General features: G+C 34.9%; 3 protein-coding genes across 3 annotated transcripts in view; 1 reads left to right on the plus strand and 2 right to left on the minus strand.

The window, feature by feature from the left end:
* Positions 1-1,664: 1,664 nt before the first annotated feature.
* Positions 1,665-2,784, minus strand: LOC136802976 (annexin-B12-like). Its single transcript, XM_067059706.1, has one exon. The coding sequence runs from the start codon at positions 2,718-2,720 to the stop codon at positions 1,773-1,775; it is 948 nt and encodes a 315-aa protein (XP_066915807.1). The 5' UTR covers positions 2,721-2,784; the 3' UTR covers positions 1,665-1,772.
* Positions 2,785-8,035: 5,251 nt separating this feature from the next.
* The window catches only part of LOC136802992 (conserved oligomeric Golgi complex subunit 3-like), a 78,504-nt gene continuing 66,692 nt past the window's right edge, over positions 8,036-19,847 (plus strand). Inside the window, exon 1 of the mRNA XM_067059740.1 lies at positions 8,036-8,239. Within this exon, the coding sequence (XP_066915841.1) occupies positions 8,084-8,239 (156 nt within the window). The 5' untranslated portion in view covers positions 8,036-8,083. The remainder of the gene's footprint in view (positions 8,240-19,847) is intronic.
* On the minus strand, positions 13,610-18,933 carry LOC136803003 (monocarboxylate transporter 3-like). The gene is made up of 5 exons (XM_067059751.1): positions 18,719-18,933; positions 15,281-15,888; positions 14,595-14,964; positions 14,049-14,215; positions 13,610-13,773 (listed from the first exon to the last, which is right to left on the minus strand). Exons 1-4 carry the CDS (start codon positions 18,879-18,881, stop codon positions 14,055-14,057), a joined length of 1,302 nt encoding a protein of 433 aa, XP_066915852.1. The 5' UTR covers positions 18,882-18,933; the 3' UTR covers positions 13,610-13,773; positions 14,049-14,054.

Here is a 19,847-nt window from a genome sequence, read left to right on the forward strand (position 1 = left end):
TTTCCTCAGCTGGAAAATAAATTCTTATTAAAATCCCAATGAGGGCAGAAATTCTATTGTTCGAAGGTCAAAAGATTCAGTGGGGATGGTTTTTGAGTGCAATTTTTAAACATTTAATTTCGAGTAGGGATAAATTTCTACAATTTTCTACTGGGAACGAAATTTTTGTCAGATTTTCCAGTGGGGCTGGGTTCTCAGCGGGTCTGTGATACAGGGGTATTTTATTAAGAGTTCTTATAAAAGAGAAAAGTAAATTCTCATGGGATCTCGTCCTAGTCGTATTCAGCGAACGTAAAAAAAAACAATGCAAGCCCAAGCCTTTACTTTTACCATGGAGGTATAAAGAAACAGGAGAAGTATGCTATTGTAACCATGCTCGCCCTACGATTAAAAAAATTACGAGGTATGCATGCTCATAATCTCATATATCGTGCATTTTTAATGAGCTCTTTTGTTGATAGGTGAAATCTTATTGGCTAACTTAAGTGTTGGAAATAAGATGAGACGAGATTCATTGTTTCTGACATTGGTGTAAGAAAATATTTGGATTAAAAAAAGGCCTGTAAACTTTGCAATCCTTCATCAAATGACAAGATTTTTCGATCAACATTTTCTTCAAGGTGAACTCTATGGCTTAATACTTTCCTCCAAAATTCTCCAGCGACTTTTTGTCTACAAATTGGGTCTGAAATTGTGTGTGCTTATACATAACTTTTTATTTTCTGGCTGGAGAAAATATCTTTTTAAAACAAAATTTAATGGATGACAAAATTGAACGCAAACTTATTTCGTGGAGCTAAATTTTATTTTATTCTCGTATATTAGAAGGCTAGAAATCTTCGATGCTGATAGTAAGAATGTTCAGAGCAAACTTGAGTTCTACTAAAAAGTCGTATTTCTTCGGGCGAGCCTAGAATTTCTTTTGATTTATTACATAAAAGAAGTCAAAAGACTTTAACGACCAATTACCGACAAATTCATCTCCTGTCTTTCTTTATACCTCTATGCTTTTACTGATTCACTGTAGAACGGTATTGCCAAGATAGGAAAAACCACAACAGAAGTTCAATGCTGTATTTCAACAATGTCTACCTAATTTGGGTAGGGAAAAAGTAAACAAACTCGTATAGTATGACTAAGGTTTGAAGTTTATGATTGGCTAGGTAACTAGGTTTTCAAGATTACGGATATTTTCGAGTCAAAATCTTGCTTGACATAAAAATCTTTCACCATTTCAAGCTATTAAAGTAAACAAATCTTAAAAGTGACGAAAAAGTAAGAGATCCGAACTGTTTTTTTTATAGAAGTAAGTAAGTCTTTGACCGCAGTTGGGAGCGACCCGAAGACCCTTCCTTCTTTCTCTTTTCGGTGCCATTCTTACTCCCTGGATTGTTCCCCTTACCTATGATTCTTCCCTAATAATTTCTGAGCATCAAGTGGAGAAGAGACGTCAAGTGCCATTATAGAGTCTTTGATATGACTCCGCCAAAGATTAAATTCATCGCCTTGTGGACCGTGACCTGTTCTGCCTTTACACAACAGTTCTTAGAAATATGTATTTAGAATGTTGGGCAAGACAGCGTTTAACTTAAATCCATTGAATCCTTACGTCTTTCCAGGAATCAAATGTAATTAAAAGCAATACATAGAAAAAGAGAATCTACTATGTTGTATGTTGGTCATTATCTTTTTTCTATTTTCAATTATCCAAATGCTAATTATAAATAACAAGTTTTATTTTTTCGAAAAAAACATAATTTAGGAAAAATTATCTAATTATTACCAGCGCAAAGATGAAGTAGAGCTCTTTTATAATCACCACCACAATCATCTTCAATGAATTCTGATACAGTCTGTTCATATTTTCCAGCAAAGTAATCTTGAATCGTTGCTAGATCAATTTCAGATCTGGAGACGACGAGCCGAATCAAGGTACGGTCATCAGTGCCAGCCCCCTTCATTGAATTGTAAATACGTTCGCAGAAGTATTGTGTTTTGTCATACACACATTTGACAATTGCTAACATGGCTTCTTTAACATCACCACTCATTTCGCTTTCAATCGCTTCTTCAATTTTCTTCTCTGACAGGGTCTCATACAGATCAAATACATGGATCAAATGCCAGTAACTTCTTGAAGCTAACACCACATTGAATCTTGATTCATCGGTACCCCATTGTGCTTCACCAGCGTCTACCAATGCTTGAGCATCTTCAGCTGCCAAATCCTGGTCAAGTTCCTCATCTTCATTACGGCAACCTTGAGCTAAAGAAAACATCAATTTACCAAATGCTCCAGACGTATCGCTTTCAATATCCTCCAATAAATCAGCATCGTACAGATTGGTGTATGCTTCTTTGATGCTAGCAATCTCCTCATTGGTTCGTGAACACAAGATTTCAATCAGAACTCCTTCACTAGTGCCAGCTCCCTTAATAGCATCATGTAATTCAGACGCATCAAGGTCAACTGGTGATTTAAACAAAGCTAAAACAACATCTTCGTAGTTTCCACCCAATTCATCTTTAAGAGCATCTTCCAATCTCTTTCCAAACATTTGTGGAAATCTCTCTTTGACTTCAAGACGTTGAGCATTCGAACGTTTTGTTATTGTTTCGGTGATCATGTCTTCATTCGTTCCCAGTCCTTCCATAGCTCCGTTTAAAGCCTCACAATCAGCATCGCAATCAAAACTTTCATAATCTTGAATGGTGGCCATCTTTTTCTGAAATTTGATTTAATTTCTAGACTAAAAAATGAAGAAAAATTCAATTTTACATTAAATCCTTAACGCTTTTCAAGATTATTTAACCTGAACGGATTGTGTAACACACTCCAAGCCTTTTTAAGCAAAATCCGAAGCACTCAACAATGAGGAAAATAATACTTCAACTGACTTTAATACAATTTTGCATCACACTGTATTTCTTTCCACCGTAAAAATTGGGGAGTGCTTCAAGCTTTATAAAACACTTATAAAGACTTTGAACAAAACAAAATGACAGATATTTAATAAAGCTCAGAATAACAGTAGCCTTAGCAGTTCTTTTAGGAGACTACTTTAAGCGAAGTTAATACCTTGCTTTACGAGAGCTAGAACTAAATCTAAATCAGAAAATTAAAAAAGTTCGATGTCATATAAGAAAGTTCAGCAATAGATACAGTTGTCTTGGCATTTAATCTGCCACTTAAAAATAAAAAAAACAGACATATGGCAAACGAATGTCCAACCAGCTGAATCATAGCAACAACATGAAATGTCCTGTGCATGTATACGTGTACAAAGGATGTTTTCAACTGATAAAAAAAGAGTCGTGGCAGTTCTGCTTTTATTTGGTTTGTTGTTGCCGAGGCATTCAATTTCTTCCTTTCAATATTTATGTGACGACATGTAGGAAGGAAATATACGCTTCTTTTTTATAAGAATACACTTTAATAAGAATGTCCATGATGAAAATGACCAAAAAATTAAGAATATTCTAAGAATATTGTCATCATGAAAACTTTTTTTATGAATATATTTTCAAAGGCATCTAAAACCTTCTCTAGCAGATTTAGCTGACCTAGACATAGCTTTAGTAGCTTTACTTTTCGAAACGTAGCCAAACATAAATCTCGTGATCCAAGCTACGATAAACTTCCAATATGAATATCACTGGGTCGATAAACTCGAACTTATTTAGATTAGCTGACCTAGTTTATTTTATCTCCCTTATAGTTGTTCCTTATAGCTTTACATAGCTGTTCAAAACAATGTATTAATTCTTTTGTTTTTTATGCATACACATAAGAAAGTTTTCTGTTTTTACATTACTTTTCGATGATTTTGAGACCATAACTGGTAAAATCTAAAAAATTAGTCTTAGAAATATGTAAAGAATATTATATGATGATTTCGACCAAAAAGTTAAGAATATCCATGAAATGGATTTACACCATTCTTATAAAAAAGCGTGTACGATCATAGTCATAAAAGTTAATTATGAATCATAAAAGAAAAAAGGGGGTGTGTAGACGCACTCCATCATCACTTCCTTAAAACTTGAGGTTTTGAAGATTAAGTTAATTGACAAACAGCTTAATAATTTTATGAAGAGGTCAAACACACTCAGGTGGAGGTCAGGTTGTTTCGCTGCGTGTGTTGACAAATTTCTTCAATGTCTTCAATGTTAGCTTTTTTGGAATTGAATTGCCACGTTTTCTATCAACATATTATATACAGATTAAATATGTAATCTCGCATCAAATTCGAATTATCATATTAATGCTAAAGAACTTTTCTTTTGAAAAAATTAAAGAAAGCTTTTTGCTGATGCAAAACTGTCGAACAGTAAAACGTGAAATGATAAAACAGGAGTGGCAGTTTCAATCTTTCTCATTTTCACGAAAGTTTATAAAACAATGTAAATGTCACAACCATAGACTGAACGACTCGCCAACTCTGTCAGAAGAATGTGATCAGGCTGCTGCTTTACACAAACACCCACTTGATTCAATTCACGTGTAGGACGTGTTCCCAAATAATTTTTCTGATGTTGGATTTATTCAAAACTTTAATTCCATTTCACTTCCAAAGGGAATATTAAACAACGAAAACGCATTATGTCCATTAGGCGAAAGCAAAAAAGACGCTACTTTAGGGAATTTTCCTCTTTGGACGAAAGAATGTGTGTCGTAAAATTTTTTGAGAGATTCTCTTTATTGGCTGCGTTTAGACCAGCCTGGCATTTGTAATTGCTTGCAGTATTCTTTTGAATTCTATTGTTCCGCGCAATTGTTCCGTTTGTCAAATGCCTAATGATGCCAGCGTGTTGGCATTTCGTTGGCATTTGAAATGCCATTTTGAGCAAAGGAATCCCCTTTTCTGGCATTTCAAATCAAACAAAGGAACCAAAACAAAGAGAAAAAAAAATGACATTTTTGATTTTTTAAAGTATTTGCACGTTTTTTATTCAGTTCTTTCTATAGATTGTAAAATTTGCAAGATTTGCCATAGCCTAGCCCTACGGCAAAAAGTTTCAGTCTTAATGACTGCAGTTTTTGAGAAATTCCATGCTTTTCATTGTTTGATCTGTCAAAGTTGAACTTGAGGGAATCACCTTTTCAGTAATGACTCTAAAAAGACGATTCCTTAAATGCCATCACAGAAAATACAATGGAAAAGCTATTAAAATCGAATCCCTCATGAGCAAATGCCAAATTACAAATGCCAGTTGGTCTAAACACAGCCATTGTTGGCTGTTGGAAATGACACAAAAGATATTTGTCGGCTCATTACATTTGTCACTGAAAATTTATAAACCTCTGCTGAATCCATTGAGTTTATAAAGCTCTGAAGGGGCCGAGAGGAATCTTCAACCTTTCTCAAGCAAGAACAAGTAAATCAATAATCAAGAATAAGCGAATCATTAAAATTTGTGCCACAATTTGAATGATGGGCGGCAGGCTCGGATACAGAGGGAGGCTATAACCAATGAAGGAGAGTGCACTTTATTATCGTATTACCTTATATGGAAACTAATTACTCTCCATGAATAAGATAGCCTACCTCCTGTATCCGACCCTGATAATGGATTGAATTTAGCTCTTTCTTTGTTTTTGCGTGACATGTTTTCCAGAATCTGGCGATGGATTTTACTTTTAATCTAGCGTTCGTGTGAAAACAGCCTCGAAAACAGCGCAGGTCTTACGTTTTGGATGGGAAATAAGCGGGCTTCGTTTCCCATCCAAGGATTTCGGATCTAGCCCATATTGGGCTTTGAAATCAATGACTGAATCATTAAGTAAAAAAATAGGTGACTAAGGGTGTATTTACACTTTTTCAACTTTTGGTAACAAAGGAGTGCACATTTTCCTTTGTTTTCATTTGTAATTTCATTAAATGATCGCTTAAAAGTTCCAAGCTATACTAAGCTATCTACTTTTTCATGATCCATTGATAAGAAAACCGATGACTCAATTGCCACTGCCTAAATCTGGAAGTGAATTCTTGTCTACTGACTGGTCAGAGACGATAAATTGGGAGAAATCCATCTCCACATTGCTAGTGTGTTGGAATCCACCACTCATTGTAATACATAAGGGCAATATTCAAGAAAACCTTTTTCTACCGGACAATGTTAGTGAGAAGGCCAGATAGCCCCTGCGGATTGCATCCCGGGGGGGGGGGGGGGGGTACTTAGGCAAAATGGGTGCCGGGTATGTGCGAGCCATAAGGGTACCTTTTCTCATTCCTCAAAAGTCTCTCAAAGGGGTACAAATTCAAAAGTTAGTCTCTGAAAGGGTCCCAAAATCACGAAAATCAAAAATTTCTCTCTCAAAGGGTCACGATTTCCCAAAATTTTGACCAAGATTTGGTGAAAATCAAACCAAAATTTGGAAAAAATGGACCAAAATTTAGGAAAAAGTCTCTCAAAGGGTCCCAAAATCACCAAAATTTTGTCTCTCAAAGGGTCGATTTTCGATTTTCGGCTCGGACATACCCGTCACCTCGCAAACCTAGTACCCCCCCCGGGATCGCATCTCATTACGTACATTACGAATTGTGAAATTATTGCTTGTCTGAGAATTCTAAATCAATCAAAATAAGAGTGTAGTAAAGAAATCTGAGTTGGGCCAGTCCTGATAAGCAAACCTGTGTTGATGAAACCAACACCATCACAAGAATCAAAAAAGATCAGATTAACCAAACGTTATGGTAGCCACATTCCCGTACCGTAAGTATCACAGGGGTATCACAGCTTGAAATAAATATATCGACTATATTTTCTCTTTAAAAAGAAGCTTTTGTTTTACAAATATTGGTCGGAATATGATATTTTGGCATGTGATTTTTACGGTAATCATAATTCTTTTCGCATAGGTATTCAAAACTCCTCCTTTGAGGAGTTGGTTACCATTAATCAATCCATTACCACGCGTTCTGTAATCGGATTTATCGGATTAAAAAAATGCCTATTTTTGGTCGTTATCGGATAGAACAGGATCTTGTCGTTAGATAAGCGGTCGATAAGGTACAAATCCAGTGGAATGTTCATTCGATTCCGATTTGGGGGATCTATAATGCAGGATGAAGCGGGATTTTGAGGGATCTAAAATCAAACTTTCCAAAAATGGAGCCGTTTTAAAAAACATTACTGCACTATTACAAAAATAAACTTTTGGTTTCCCAGATTTTTAAACATTACTCTTAAGATTACTGCAGTAAAACTTTTTGACATTTCTTGAACTCAGTTTATTTTTTACTTGATTTCTAATTCATCAACTTCTTTTTCAAGACGTTTCAAGTGAGTATCTTGTTCACTCTGTTGCTTGTCTCACATGCGGTGTTTCTCAGCATCATGTACCATTCGTTATTCAACCTCATTAATGGGGGTTTTCATGGTTGGCGGAGGAGCGGAATCGGCCCTTTTTTCGGACGGAGTGGCGGAATTTGGCGAAAATTTAGACGGAATTACGAAAATTAGGTTCTCTGAATGAGACGGAAAATTAGACAATTTTAGTGCGGAAAAACGGAATTTAGCAAAAAAATTTGCGGAATTTCGGAATTGGTAAAAGATATTCAAAATTTGCGGAATTTTCGACAAAAATATTGAATTCCGACTTTTCGATTTTAAAAGATCCCCCAACACATGATGAGTATGTTTTGCTCATCAAAGATCAATTCCTATCTACTGTTTTTTACCGCCATTTTTCAATCTTCTTTTTTAATTGCCTTTCAAATTATTTTCTTCTTCCTCTTAAATCTTTTCAGCTTGTTGTTGTTCTTTCTTTTCCCTCTTGAGTTTGTCATCTTCATCCTGAGTTTTTTATTTTTGATAAATTTTATGTTTGTAGACTACATAAATGTTTTGCGAAATTTTTCTCGAGCTTTCGGTTTTGTTCAAATCTGCCATCTTTGTTTTGATTTTATGCATAAATTATTTTATGCATAAATTATCAAGAAATTTCGCGAATACTTTAATTTATGCTATACTCGAACCAATCGCTTTCAAATTATGCTAATTCTTTGCATAATTAGTGATAATTTATTTCGAGAACATTTAACACGAATTCATAACACAAGGTCGAAAAATTTTCAAGATGGCTTCGATATCTGAAAGTTCTTCAGACAAATCTTACCTGAACAGACTTTCGCAATGGGATTCAAGGTCAACCTCACTCGCACCATTATCAGATAAACAAAGAGAATGTGTCATAGAGCTTAATACTTTAACTCAACGTCCAATTCCGGAAAAAGTAAGTTATTTTATAATTTTGTTAACATCTTACAAATATTTTTCAAAATACAAAATATATGCCTGTTAGTTAATCCAGACAATTCTCAATTGAACGCATAGCTGTCAACTTTCCCGCATTGGGCAGGAGACACCCGCATGCCAACATTTTCTCTTGCGGGAAAAAAATTCAGCCAAATTTCCCGCATTTTCAGGATTTTCTCCCGCATCTCCCGCATTTCCAAAGATTTTCCCGACTTCCTGAAAAAAAATTCAGATTTTGAAAAACTAGCATGACAAAATTTCCTGAATGTGGAAAATTTGGACGAAAAATTCCCTGATTTCCCCGATTTTCCGAAGAAAAAAAATCCGATAAAATCAGACTTTGCTGGGAAATTCCCTCGAATTCCTGATTTTCAAATTGGGAAAAATTGGACTATCGGCCAGCAGTGTGGAAACGATGTAAAGTCCACACCGAATTGTTATGTTATTTAAGCTGAGGTCTACGCCAAAAAAAGCGAAAATTGTGGGGGGGTGAAGCCCCCAAAAGCCCTGGGATATTTAATCTTCCCACGCCTAAACAGTGTAGACCTAAAGCTCTAAAACAGCATCTAATAACATGAAAACCAGAATATGATTCTTCAATGGGAATCAAAACTATAAAGTGCACTTACAAACATCAATTTGTCAGATCTAACAAAATTTATAACGGCACTGTCATCATTGACAATAAAACAAACAATATTCTGTCAAGAGCCTTGTAAACATTCCAACAACTTCCATCGAAATGATCTATCACAGCTCAGTCTACCATTTTAGCGCGGTCCGAGGATTGAGCCGAGAACTCTAGCAGAGCGCCCGAGCTCCCGCGCGGCGCGCACCTCGGGGATGAAAAACTTCAATCTGTCAATCATTTTCTCAAGCGAAGAGTACGCGAAGCGATTCTAGCTTTACGATAGTGCCGCGGATCATCAATGGATAGTATTCAATTATCATTATCCCTTTATTTTCATTACTAGAACTTTTGCAAAAAAAAGGAAAAATAGAAAAGTTGTATTTTTTACTGCTCTATTCACATACTGAATTTGAAAGATCTTCTATGTGGCGTTTTTTTGCAAACTTCAAAAAACTGATTTTTGTCCCGCCTTTGCAGGATTTTGGCGCAAGTGCTTGAGTGCAGCATAGGGTACAAAGTCCAAATATGCGTTTCCCGTAATTTTTGTATGAAGAGTTAGGTCTATACTGCTAAAAAGAGCTCAAAATAAGCTTTATATTTTATTTACACTCTACGTCCTTATATGGCGGTCAAGGGAGAGGCGGAGAGCAAGGTGGATGCACTTAAACCTGGCATAATGAAATTGGATGTTAGAATGGCGGTGCTCCTCTCGTCTTGAAAAACTTTGACTTATTTATGCCTTATATCTTACTTTAAATCCACTCTTTACGCCAATACGCCAAAAGTTAGTACTGCCTCACTCCGAATATATTCGGCGTACTGTGCACCATTTCCACGCTGGACTATCGGGGAAAAATTTTTGACTAGAAGCTCTCCCGCATTTTTGCGAGGCGAAGTTGACAGCTATGCAAACAGGATCAACGATCAAACCTATTGATTGAAGGAAATTGAACAGTCAGGATCAACCGCCTAAATAGGAACAAATTTTTTGATTTCACAAAGTACTCTTATCTAGGATATAGGTACTTATTTAGGCATATTTTTTATTCTACTAAGGTTAGAATATTTTAGAGATTTTTATTTTACACTAAAACTAAAAAAAGTCGCATGTATCAATTATTATCTATGTTTTCATTTAGGTATTTTCTAACAGTGTTCCAAATTTCAGAAAGATTCATCAATGCGGTATTGAATTATTGCATTTTAAAGTTTCCAGGCAGATTTCACTGCTTTATTAATGGTCTATTTACACATCAAATCCCGTTTTTTAGTAAAGAGAGCCTTAAAATGTTCCTTTTTAAGATATTTTTTACAAAAACTAAGATTTTCCACCCTTCCACCCACCAAAAATGCTGATTTTTGGAAAAAGAAACCACTTTGTATTATTACATATATTAGTCAAAACTTGAACATGCGCCTTTGTTTTGAAATGAAAAATTTGGAGAAGAAAGAAAATGTTCCTAGCTTAAAATAAAAAATATGCCTATATAAGTACTTATATCTTAGATAGGAGTATTTTAGAAATCAAGAAATTTGTTCCTATTTAGGCGGTTGATCCTGACTGTTGAACCTATTGATCGCAATCGAAAAATTAAAATTCGATTGTAGAACGCAATCAAATTCCAATCGCACGGACAAATTCTAGGTTACATGTTCGACTGGTTTGATTTAGATTTTGCGTTCAATCATACGTTCGATGATTGAGATTGCGGTGGGCGTAAGGGTCGATAAGGAAACTGAAGTTGTGATCTTTTACAGTTTGGGAGTGGCAATCAGAAAGCGGTAGGTGCCGTGGTATAGTGGTCATCGACTTCGATTCCTACACAGGTGATTGAGGTTCGATTCCCACTCACGACAGTTCACTTGGCAAGTGAACGAACCTTTGCCCGGGTCAACCCAGGTCGTGTGAGGGGAATTGGGTAGTCAGTCCAAGGTGCTGACGGGACACTAACTTAGTGTCTATAGTTGCGAAAATAGGCTTCTCAGCCTCCTGCAACTCAACCACATAGAAATAGAAATAGAAAAAGTGCCTCTGCTCTTGAAATAAAGATTGGCAGTGGATGTCTCTGTTTGGTGAAAAATACAGGTTTTTAGGTTTTTAGTAGTATCCTAATTAGGATGTTGATTGCTATTTTGGATACTTTTTTGTATCAAATTTAAGATACTCTCCTAAGTAGGAGAGATTGCCGACAGGTATCCTAATTTGCACTTGTTCTTGACTGACTACACTCCTATGGTAATTATCAAACATCAGGCTGCATTATTCAAGACGTGCGATAGCACGCGCACACCTCCACACACACCTAAAATCCCTGAGGAGTGCGATCAATCACACGCCATAAATTCAGATTCCACTACTAAAAGTTGTACATAGCACTCCTAACACGCCTAAATTACAAAAAGTAAGGTTTTAAGAGTGTGATTGACCACACACCTGGAGTTTTCAAATGATAAAGCCTGAAACATAATCGCGATGTTCGAGTAGTGATCGATCATAATGAATGGGATTTTACACAATCGAAAATTGGGGTAAAGCCAGGTCCAATTGATAGTTTGGTTTGTGTCCTCCGACCGACTCTGAATATTTGAGAAAAAGTGTTTCATTTTGAGGTGGGAAAATCAATTTTTTTGCCTCCTTTTCACATGATAGTTAGTGGAAATACCTCCATTTAAAATATGTTCAAAGTTCACAATAACGACTTTCTTTTTATTACGGAAACCAAACAAGTGAAAACAAGTCATTAAAAACTAAAAGTCAGCACTCCGTGGTTGTGACGTAGGTTTTGTAAATACGCATACAGTAATAATACCGCAAAAATGGAAAAGTCAAATTTATGCCATTTTTGAATTTTTAAAAACCTTTTTTTTTGTTAGCAAAAATGTTTTTTGCAACTTCAAGAGAATTTATTAAGCTTTTTTTTTGTAAAATAAAATCAAATAAATGTTTTAAGTTTTGTACTAAAATTCAAAGCGCTATGTACCAGAGAATCTATTGGCATAAACTTTTTTGTATGGTCTCCCATAATAGTTTATCTTTCAAAGCATACTATTTCTGCCGATTAGAGCAACCTACTTTTTCAGGAAGTTAGGTCGCACTCAACAGTGATAGCATTTTAGGTACTGGCCGTTTTTGACTTAGAAATTCAGTTTTAGTCATCAGAGTAATGGCTGTAGATGGTCAATACCTGCCACGGGTGTCAACATTTTGAATCAAAATGAAATATATTTTGAATTCAACTTATTTCCAATAATAGAGAGAATATAATTTTAACTGTGTTCACTGTTATCTTCATCATTTTGACACAAGAAAAAAACATTCTAGAAATATTGAGTATTTCCGCCCAAAAAAGTGCTTGGATAGTAATAATGTACCTATAAGTCAGAACGTTGCTATATTATCTGTTTACATTTTATTCATAAGCTAGCTAGCATAATTGATACATTGTAGAAAGGTCAGATGTTTGGATACTATGAAATTCATTCCTTGCTTATGAAAGGAGGTTTCATAGGCTACATTTTCACTTGACACTATAAACAAAACCATTTGAATTTCTTGCTTCAAGTTAGAATATTTTTTAAATAGTTTGCAGGTGACAATAGCTTTCAGAGTGGATTTTAATATTACTTTACCTTTTTAATTACTGATATTATTCGATAATTACCGTTTCTTTAAAAAAATATTCATGAATTGGCACTTTTATGCAAAGAATTATAGACAATACCTCTGTTTATTTAAGTCACTTTGCCAGAGGTTCAGGCCTTTATTTGGTAATATTTAGCAAAATTAGTTCTAAGAAAATACTGGGTGTGCCCTCAGAAATAAGTTACCCACTTTGAAGTGAAATATCTTGAGTTTTTCTATTTATTTATTGCGAATTAAACTGTTTTCATTAAAAAAAGAAAAGAATTAACTTAAATTTGATCATTTATCAAATTTTGTCATGTTGAGGTCAAAATTTATGCCAAGAGAAAAACAAACCATTTCATGAGGTTGCTAAAAAACATTAGAAATCAAACTAGCAAATTTTGATAAATTAGCCAAGGTTTCACAGATGAATTTCGTTGTTCAAAGTCATGAAACAAATAATTAAGCGTCTAGAAATTACATTTCAATGAAAAAAAGGATGCAAAACTTTACACCAAACAAGAAAAATTAACTTTCGAAAAGCTGAAGTATATGTGAAATCTGGAAGAAATTCCACAGCCATGGATTTGCTAACCAAATCAAAGGACTAGCTTTGATTTTCAAGTGTTTCAAACAAAATTTTAGGTCCGATCTGGGAAAAATTGAGTTGAAATTAATTTGAAATGATTTAAGATTAATTTTCAAAATTTCCTATTTTTATTTGCAGTGAAAATACTTGTTTCCTTAAAGGTTTTGTTTTTAAATATGAGTGATATCGTTTGCTTACTCATAAATTTTAATTCACAAGCTTTTTCACGTTGGATTGGCACGTATGCTGAGCAAGATTGGTGAGAAAGAGGAAAAGAAAAATATTTTTTATAATATAACAAAAGGAAGACACTGCCCTGATATGACATATGTGTCTGATATGAAACGGTAACACTTATGTAAAAAATAAAACCTTTAATAAAACAATTTTTCATGGTTTTTAGCAATTTCAGAAAATAATTTTTTAGCTCAACTGACCAAATTTGATAACAGACCAATAAGGGTTATCAAAGGAATTGAAAGCAATATACATTTTTCGTGTTTTTTTATTATGCTTTTTCAGTGAATAACAAGTTAAGATATTCAAAAAGTTACTATGTTTTACTATATTTTACTATTAAAAAAATAAAAAATTGGGCCTTTTTCTCAGCAAGGAATCAGCTGGTTTTGTTTTCTGAGTTCTTATTCGTTGATGTTCTTGCTTATCCTAAAGATAATAGGTGCAAAAGTTCAAATATTGCAGAATGTTGATAGGTTTACGAGTGTTCCTTATAAAATCTTTGTCAATGTATTTGTTTTCTTGTACTGAAATAATCCTATACCACCTTTTGAGGAGGTTCAATCTTCAGTACGTCGATACTTCCCTTCGAATCCGAACTTGGATTATCAGTTTTCTTTAGGATTTAAAAAAATATATTTTCCTCATGAAATTTCACTAAAATTGAATAGAAATGCACCTCTACCGAACAAGGGAATACTTACGCAATTTCATTCGATTTGTGATTGATGTTCTTCTTCTTTAGATATTTTATTTCTTCTATTGTGAATAGTTCTTGCTAAATGCATGAATACAGTACTGACAAGAAACGTACCACCGGTAAAGATAAACATGAAATTTGGACGGAACAAATTGGCATCGTTCATTGCACCTATTTAAAAGAGAAAAATATTTTATTAATGCCGTATGTGGTCTTTGATATAAAGTTCTTGAGAGAATGAAAAATATGTGTTATGGTATTTATTCATGTTTATATAGGTGTAGCGAAAACCTGTTGAACGGAGGTTATACATCATGCCTGACACTCTGGCTACGATTTCAGTAATTTTTAGACCAAGATTTATTGTTAAACAAACTTTGAGAAAAATCTCTCAGAAAGTCATACTTAAGCACACTAAGGTTCTATTTTATTTCTCTTAAAGAGTCAATTTTCGATTTTTTAGCTCAGGCATACCCAATCACCTCAAAAACCTACTACCCACAACCCCTTCTCACTTCGCACAACACAGTATAATAACACAATCACTTACCAATCAGAACAGGGCCAGCAATGGTTGGAATGCCATTGATAGTTTGTTGTATACCCCAAGCTGCTCCCAAATCTCGTAAACAAGTTAAATCAATGGTTAGAATACTGGCTATACCAACTATAGCGCCCTCGCATACCCCATATATGAAGCAATAGAGGAAAAGACTCCAGGCGGTTTCAGCGAAAAAGGCCGCAGCGCACACCAAGCTCGTCATAAATAGCACTATCTGATAGGTGATAGGGACCTTTGAGCGGTATTTGGAAGCAAAAATACCAAATCCTAATCGACCAATGAAATTACTTCCAGACCAAACAGCTAACATGATACTGGCTGTTGAACTACTAATCCCCATCGTCATCGCATATTTGATCTTAAAGTGAAAGTAAATAATTTTCAAGGTTAAATTTTAGAGGAAATCGCAGATAAAACCCTGAATCAATATTTTGGAAAACCTAAAAAGGATATGTAACCAAATTAAAATAAAACTTTTAAATAAATACATTTTTGCTAACCTTATTTTGACGCTTACTTATCTTTTTCAACTTGTATAGAGGATTACTAACACTGGCCCATTACTATATATCCCATACAAGCCTTTAAATAAAACAATCCCGTTGGAAATGTGGCCTATCTGCGTGTTGGAGTTATGGGAATTTCACTGTAGAAAAATTGTGTTAAAAACTTACAAGGTGAAACATTGGAACGTAGTGGGCGAGAACTGAGAAGAATCGAGATACATTGTAAAGCCAATATGCTTCATTCTTTAACAGCGACGCTCTGAATTCAAATCCACTGCCAATTTCCAATGAGTCTTGTCCTTTTGCCTCTTCTTTGTTCTCAATATTTGACCTCTTTTCTATGAAAGTTGGACTAAACGGCATATATCCGAACGAACAGACAAGTGTAATACACATCAAACATATCCCATAGACAACCATAACCGAACGTAGTTTGAAATTCTGCATGATTTTCTCTGTGATGATATTGAATACTAAAGATCCTGATGGTGCTCCAACCATTACAATAGTTGTTGACAGAGCTTGATATTTGTGGAACCATCTACCCATCATCACCAAGGTTGGTGTATACAATAATGAGGAGCCAATCCCCATCAAAACCCCAAATGATAAATAGAGATGATAAATGTTCTGGAGATAAGATGATATGATCATGCCAATGCCACACAACAATGATCCGCATATTGACATGTTGAATACACCAAAGTAATGACATGCCAGGTCTGAAGGTAGTGCCAATAGTACAAGTAGACCAGTTGCAATCGAAGCAACCCAGGCTAAAAATTGAACACAAAGGTTTACAGGCTTGTTGTTTTGTTTTGGCTTATTGGTGCACTGATACTCAAAGTCTACATACAGAATTTTTACTTGGGTTAATAAAGAGAGTTAGACTTACATCAGATCTTCTTTTCTAATTGTAGGATTACCCTCTCTAATTCGAAACTCTATTATTTAAGTATTTCTGTAACTCGAACTAAAAAATTGGTCCCCTCAGGTGGAAAGTGGTTTGAATTACTCTCTGTAATTCGAACCTTCTCTAATTTAAAGAAAATTCTTATCCCTTGCCAAATTGTCGAGAGAGTCATTGTATTTTCTGGAGAGTTCACTGTTACACTTGGTTGAGGTTGATGATATACAGGGTTGTATCGCTAATCCGTATGGAAATCTTCTGTCTGATTTTGAAATAGTTTTTGGACCTACCAATAAATTAACCAGTGCTTGTTCGTTCATTCGTTCGTTATTAGCTTTTCTCGATATTAGCTAATAGGATTATGTAGATTTTTTGCACAATGAAGCAAAATAGTAATTCCAAAATGTAATGGGGTCAAATTTTCATGATAACAAGAAAAACATTTTTTCCGGTCGACCGATCCGGTAATAAAAAGTGGTTTTCCGAGATTGTTTGACGTCTTGTTTATTATAAATTTCATGTTTTCTGTTGATATGTCAGGTATGTCCATATAAGTCACTTGTTAGCTTTAATATTCTTTGAAACCTCATGGTACAGGGTGGGGTTACAGACACAGGGTACTGACCCATAGCCAGGTGGTGGTGTCTATTTTTGCATTTCAAAAAAGTTAGTACCCGGTACTACTTTGGGGGTGGGGGTGTATATTTTTCACTCTTCAAGCAAGTACAGGATACTATTTGGGTACTTTTTCACAGAATTTTGCTGTTTTTCAATAAAAAAAGTAGTTTGTTGAAATATTTTGACTTTTTCCAAATATTGATTTTTTTTATTTGAAATCTTTTTTAATCGACAATTCTTTTTACTCTTTTGAGAAATTTTTTGATTTTTTTGAAGACAAAACTTCCAAAATGGTTAAGAAGTGTGCGATGAAAATCAAAGGACAAAAGCTTCTGACTCCATCATTGATAGTTTGCTTGAATTATCTGTCAATTTTCAGTCTGAAAAACGAACAATAGTACCCCTCTCTTGGTCTAATCTGTAAAATTTAAGATTTTAGGGTTGGTGTCTCTATTTTTTACAGCAAAAATGAAGTAGTACCCGGTACTAAATATGGGTGGGTGGTACTAAACAAAATTTTCGTAAAAAATCAAGTTAGTACCCTATGGGTTAGTACCCTGCCTCTGTACCCCGCCCCCTGCATGGTATGTTCACACTTTTTACAAACGTAAAATAGCAGCTTTAAAATCTTTCAGTGAAAGCTTAATAAAATGAATGAATTTCTTTATCTTAGAAAATTTAGGACTTTCATTTTGAAAGGTCAGCTAAGTATAAGGATTTTCTTTTGCTAATCCAACCCTTTCTTGTGTTGCGAAAGGCCCCCCAAGCCGTTTGCGTGATGACGTGTTAGGGACTCTTTTCTAGCGTGATTACGTGATTTGGAATTTTTTTGCGTGATCAGGGGTCAAAACGTGATCGTGATTTGAGTCGTGATGCGTGATTTGGAATTTTTCAAAGATATGCATGATATCTATGGGGGCTCTTGCGAGGATGTAGAAATAGAAATTGACTGACTAAGTGCTATCCTTACCACATAAATTAATTGTAAAATGGAAGTAATCTTGTACTCTCGGGTACCTAATAGCCGGGGGGTTGAAAAAAATCTCAAAATTTAATAAGCGGGGGGTTTGGAATAAAAATGTCCTGGGTGGAAAATGTTTGAAAAGGAGGCTAATACAGCAGAATTAAGACAAAAAAGGGAACTTTCAAAAACATTTTCCCAAAAATTAATAAGCGCGGGGGGGGGGGGGGCGGCTATTAGGTACCCGAGAGTAACTAAGAATGCCTCTCAACTTTAATGACAAATGGTGATTATACTAAACTGAGGATTTTCCAGTTGCGTTTATTAATTATTATGGAAACTGTGGTTTTAAATTACTGAACCCTTCACAGATTTACGCTAGTTCATCCAAGGAGGGTTAGATTTCTAAAAAGATGAGTGCATTAAAGAGAAAGTGCATCTACAAAGGAGGGACATCTATAAAGGAGGGGGTGGATTTTGCTTAAGATTTTTGAATAACCTTTATATCTTTCATGCTAGCGGCCGTAGCATGAAGGTTGAGCTACGGTGTGCAAGGTTGTGGGTTCAACCATTGAGTTTCAAGCCCGAAGGGCTAGAGGTCAATCTCTAACCTTTCTCAGACAAGAAAAATTGAAGCCTTAAAATATGCGCCGTATTTTTGATGACGGATTGAATCTAGCAATTCCTTTGTTTTTGAGTGATATATTTTTCGAAATTAAGCGGTAAATTTTAGTTTCAATCATTTGTGTAAAAACCAGGCGGGAGGCTCAAGGCCGCGCAACTTTGGTAGGATTTGTTGGCTTCAAATCCTACCAAAGAGATTGACTTCTAGCCCTTCGGGCTTATACTTCATTGGGTTCAACCCCCAGCCGGGTCATACCAAAGATTCCCAAAGTAGTACTCGTGATGCCTCTCTGCTTGATGTTCAACAATTAAGGAGACGGATCAAAGGTAAGTGGAGTAATACAAGGGAAGGAGTAGCACCCTCCCCTAGATTTGCGTAGACAGCTAGAGAAAAGGGAGCCTTCGCCCTCGACTGCGCTCACAAACTTACTACTTACTTTATAGACCAAATATCTGAAATATCTTTCTAACAATAAAGAGATATCATTCTTACCAGCTTGTTCTTGATTACAATTAAATTCTTCCATAACTCTTGGCAGCCAAACACCATAGGAAAAAAATGTCCCAATCAGAACGAAGTATATGGTAAAGACCATAGCTAACATTAACCAACATAATCCTTTGTCCACAATTGGCTCTTTGAATTTGAATACCATTTTCTTATTTTTCGGATTCTAAATGTTATATTTTTTGTTGGATTTTTCTGATTCTGTACTGTAGTTTGGAGACTAGTTTCATTTGGAGATAAGTGTCGGTTTATGCTGATTGTATGGCCTACTTATACCCAATTATGCTGGATTTAGAACCCTATTTAAACCATTTAAGTATTATTTTAATTACTTTTTTTCTGATTACCACCCAAAGAACGAACGAATTAAAAAACAACGATTAAAATGTATTTTATGAGCGTAATTATGGTTTTTTGGACAGCTATCTGTATTTCGAAATTCCCTCAAATTGTGTTTGATTGTTTGTCCGTTTCTATTTCCAACAATTCACTTATTGTTTTCCTTTTTAGGAGGCTACTTTTATTGGGTCTGCGAGGTGAAGGGTATGTGCGAGTCAACGTTCAAAAACCGATCCTTTAAGAGACTGAATTTCGAAAATTTTGACCCTTTTTGACGTTTTTATAAACTATAATTTAAGCTTTTCTATAGAATAAAGAGTTTTTCTACAAAGATCCAAATTTCATCTTTCAACTCCAAATATTATATACATCATGAGAAAAAGGTTGCAAAGATTGTATTGCTTTCGGATTTTATTTTTTTTGAAACGCTTAAAAATTATTTTAATAGCATTTCTAATTTTCTCGAAAAGTTAATGTCATAATTATGCACTTTTTTGAATGAAATACTTTTATATATTATCCTCAATTCGGACTACTCATATCCACGAGGATTTGCTTTGAAAATTTAAAAGTCGTTACATAATTGATCTATTTCTTATTAAAGTATGGGTGGTTTTAGACTGGCTGTGTATTTTCATTTTCCTCTTGATTATCTTGTAATGACATCTTATTAAATATGCGTCTATTTAGTACGTCATTCGACGCTTAATTTATAATTTCACCAGGTTTTCAATTCATTTGTTATGATTTTTTATCCAAATAATGCATGATTTAG

This window comes from Clytia hemisphaerica, unplaced genomic scaffold (assembly GCF_902728285.1).
Source record: "Clytia hemisphaerica strain Z4C2 unplaced genomic scaffold, Clytia hemisphaerica genome assembly, whole genome shotgun sequence".
Lineage (NCBI taxonomy): Eukaryota > Metazoa > Cnidaria > Hydrozoa > Leptothecata > Clytiidae > Clytia > Clytia hemisphaerica.

What these genes read in the sequence shown, in the direction of transcription:
- LOC136802976 (XM_067059706.1), bottom strand. Translation starts at nt 2,720, where the DNA reads ATGGCCACCATTCAAGATTATGAAAGTTTTGATTGCGATGCTGATTGT.
- LOC136803003 (XM_067059751.1), bottom strand. Translation starts at nt 18,881, where the DNA reads ATGGTATTCAAATTCAAAGAGCCAATTGTGGACAAAGGATTATGTTGG. An exon ending in ACGTTCCAATGTTTCACCTT is followed by an intron (nt 14,965 to 15,280) that starts GTAAGTTTTTAA and finishes TTTCACTTTAAG; the next exon opens with ATCAAATATGCGATGACGAT. An exon ending in TGCTGGCCCTGTTCTGATTG is followed by an intron (nt 14,216 to 14,594) that starts GTAAGTGATTGT and finishes TCTTTTAAATAG; the next exon opens with GTGCAATGAACGATGCCAAT.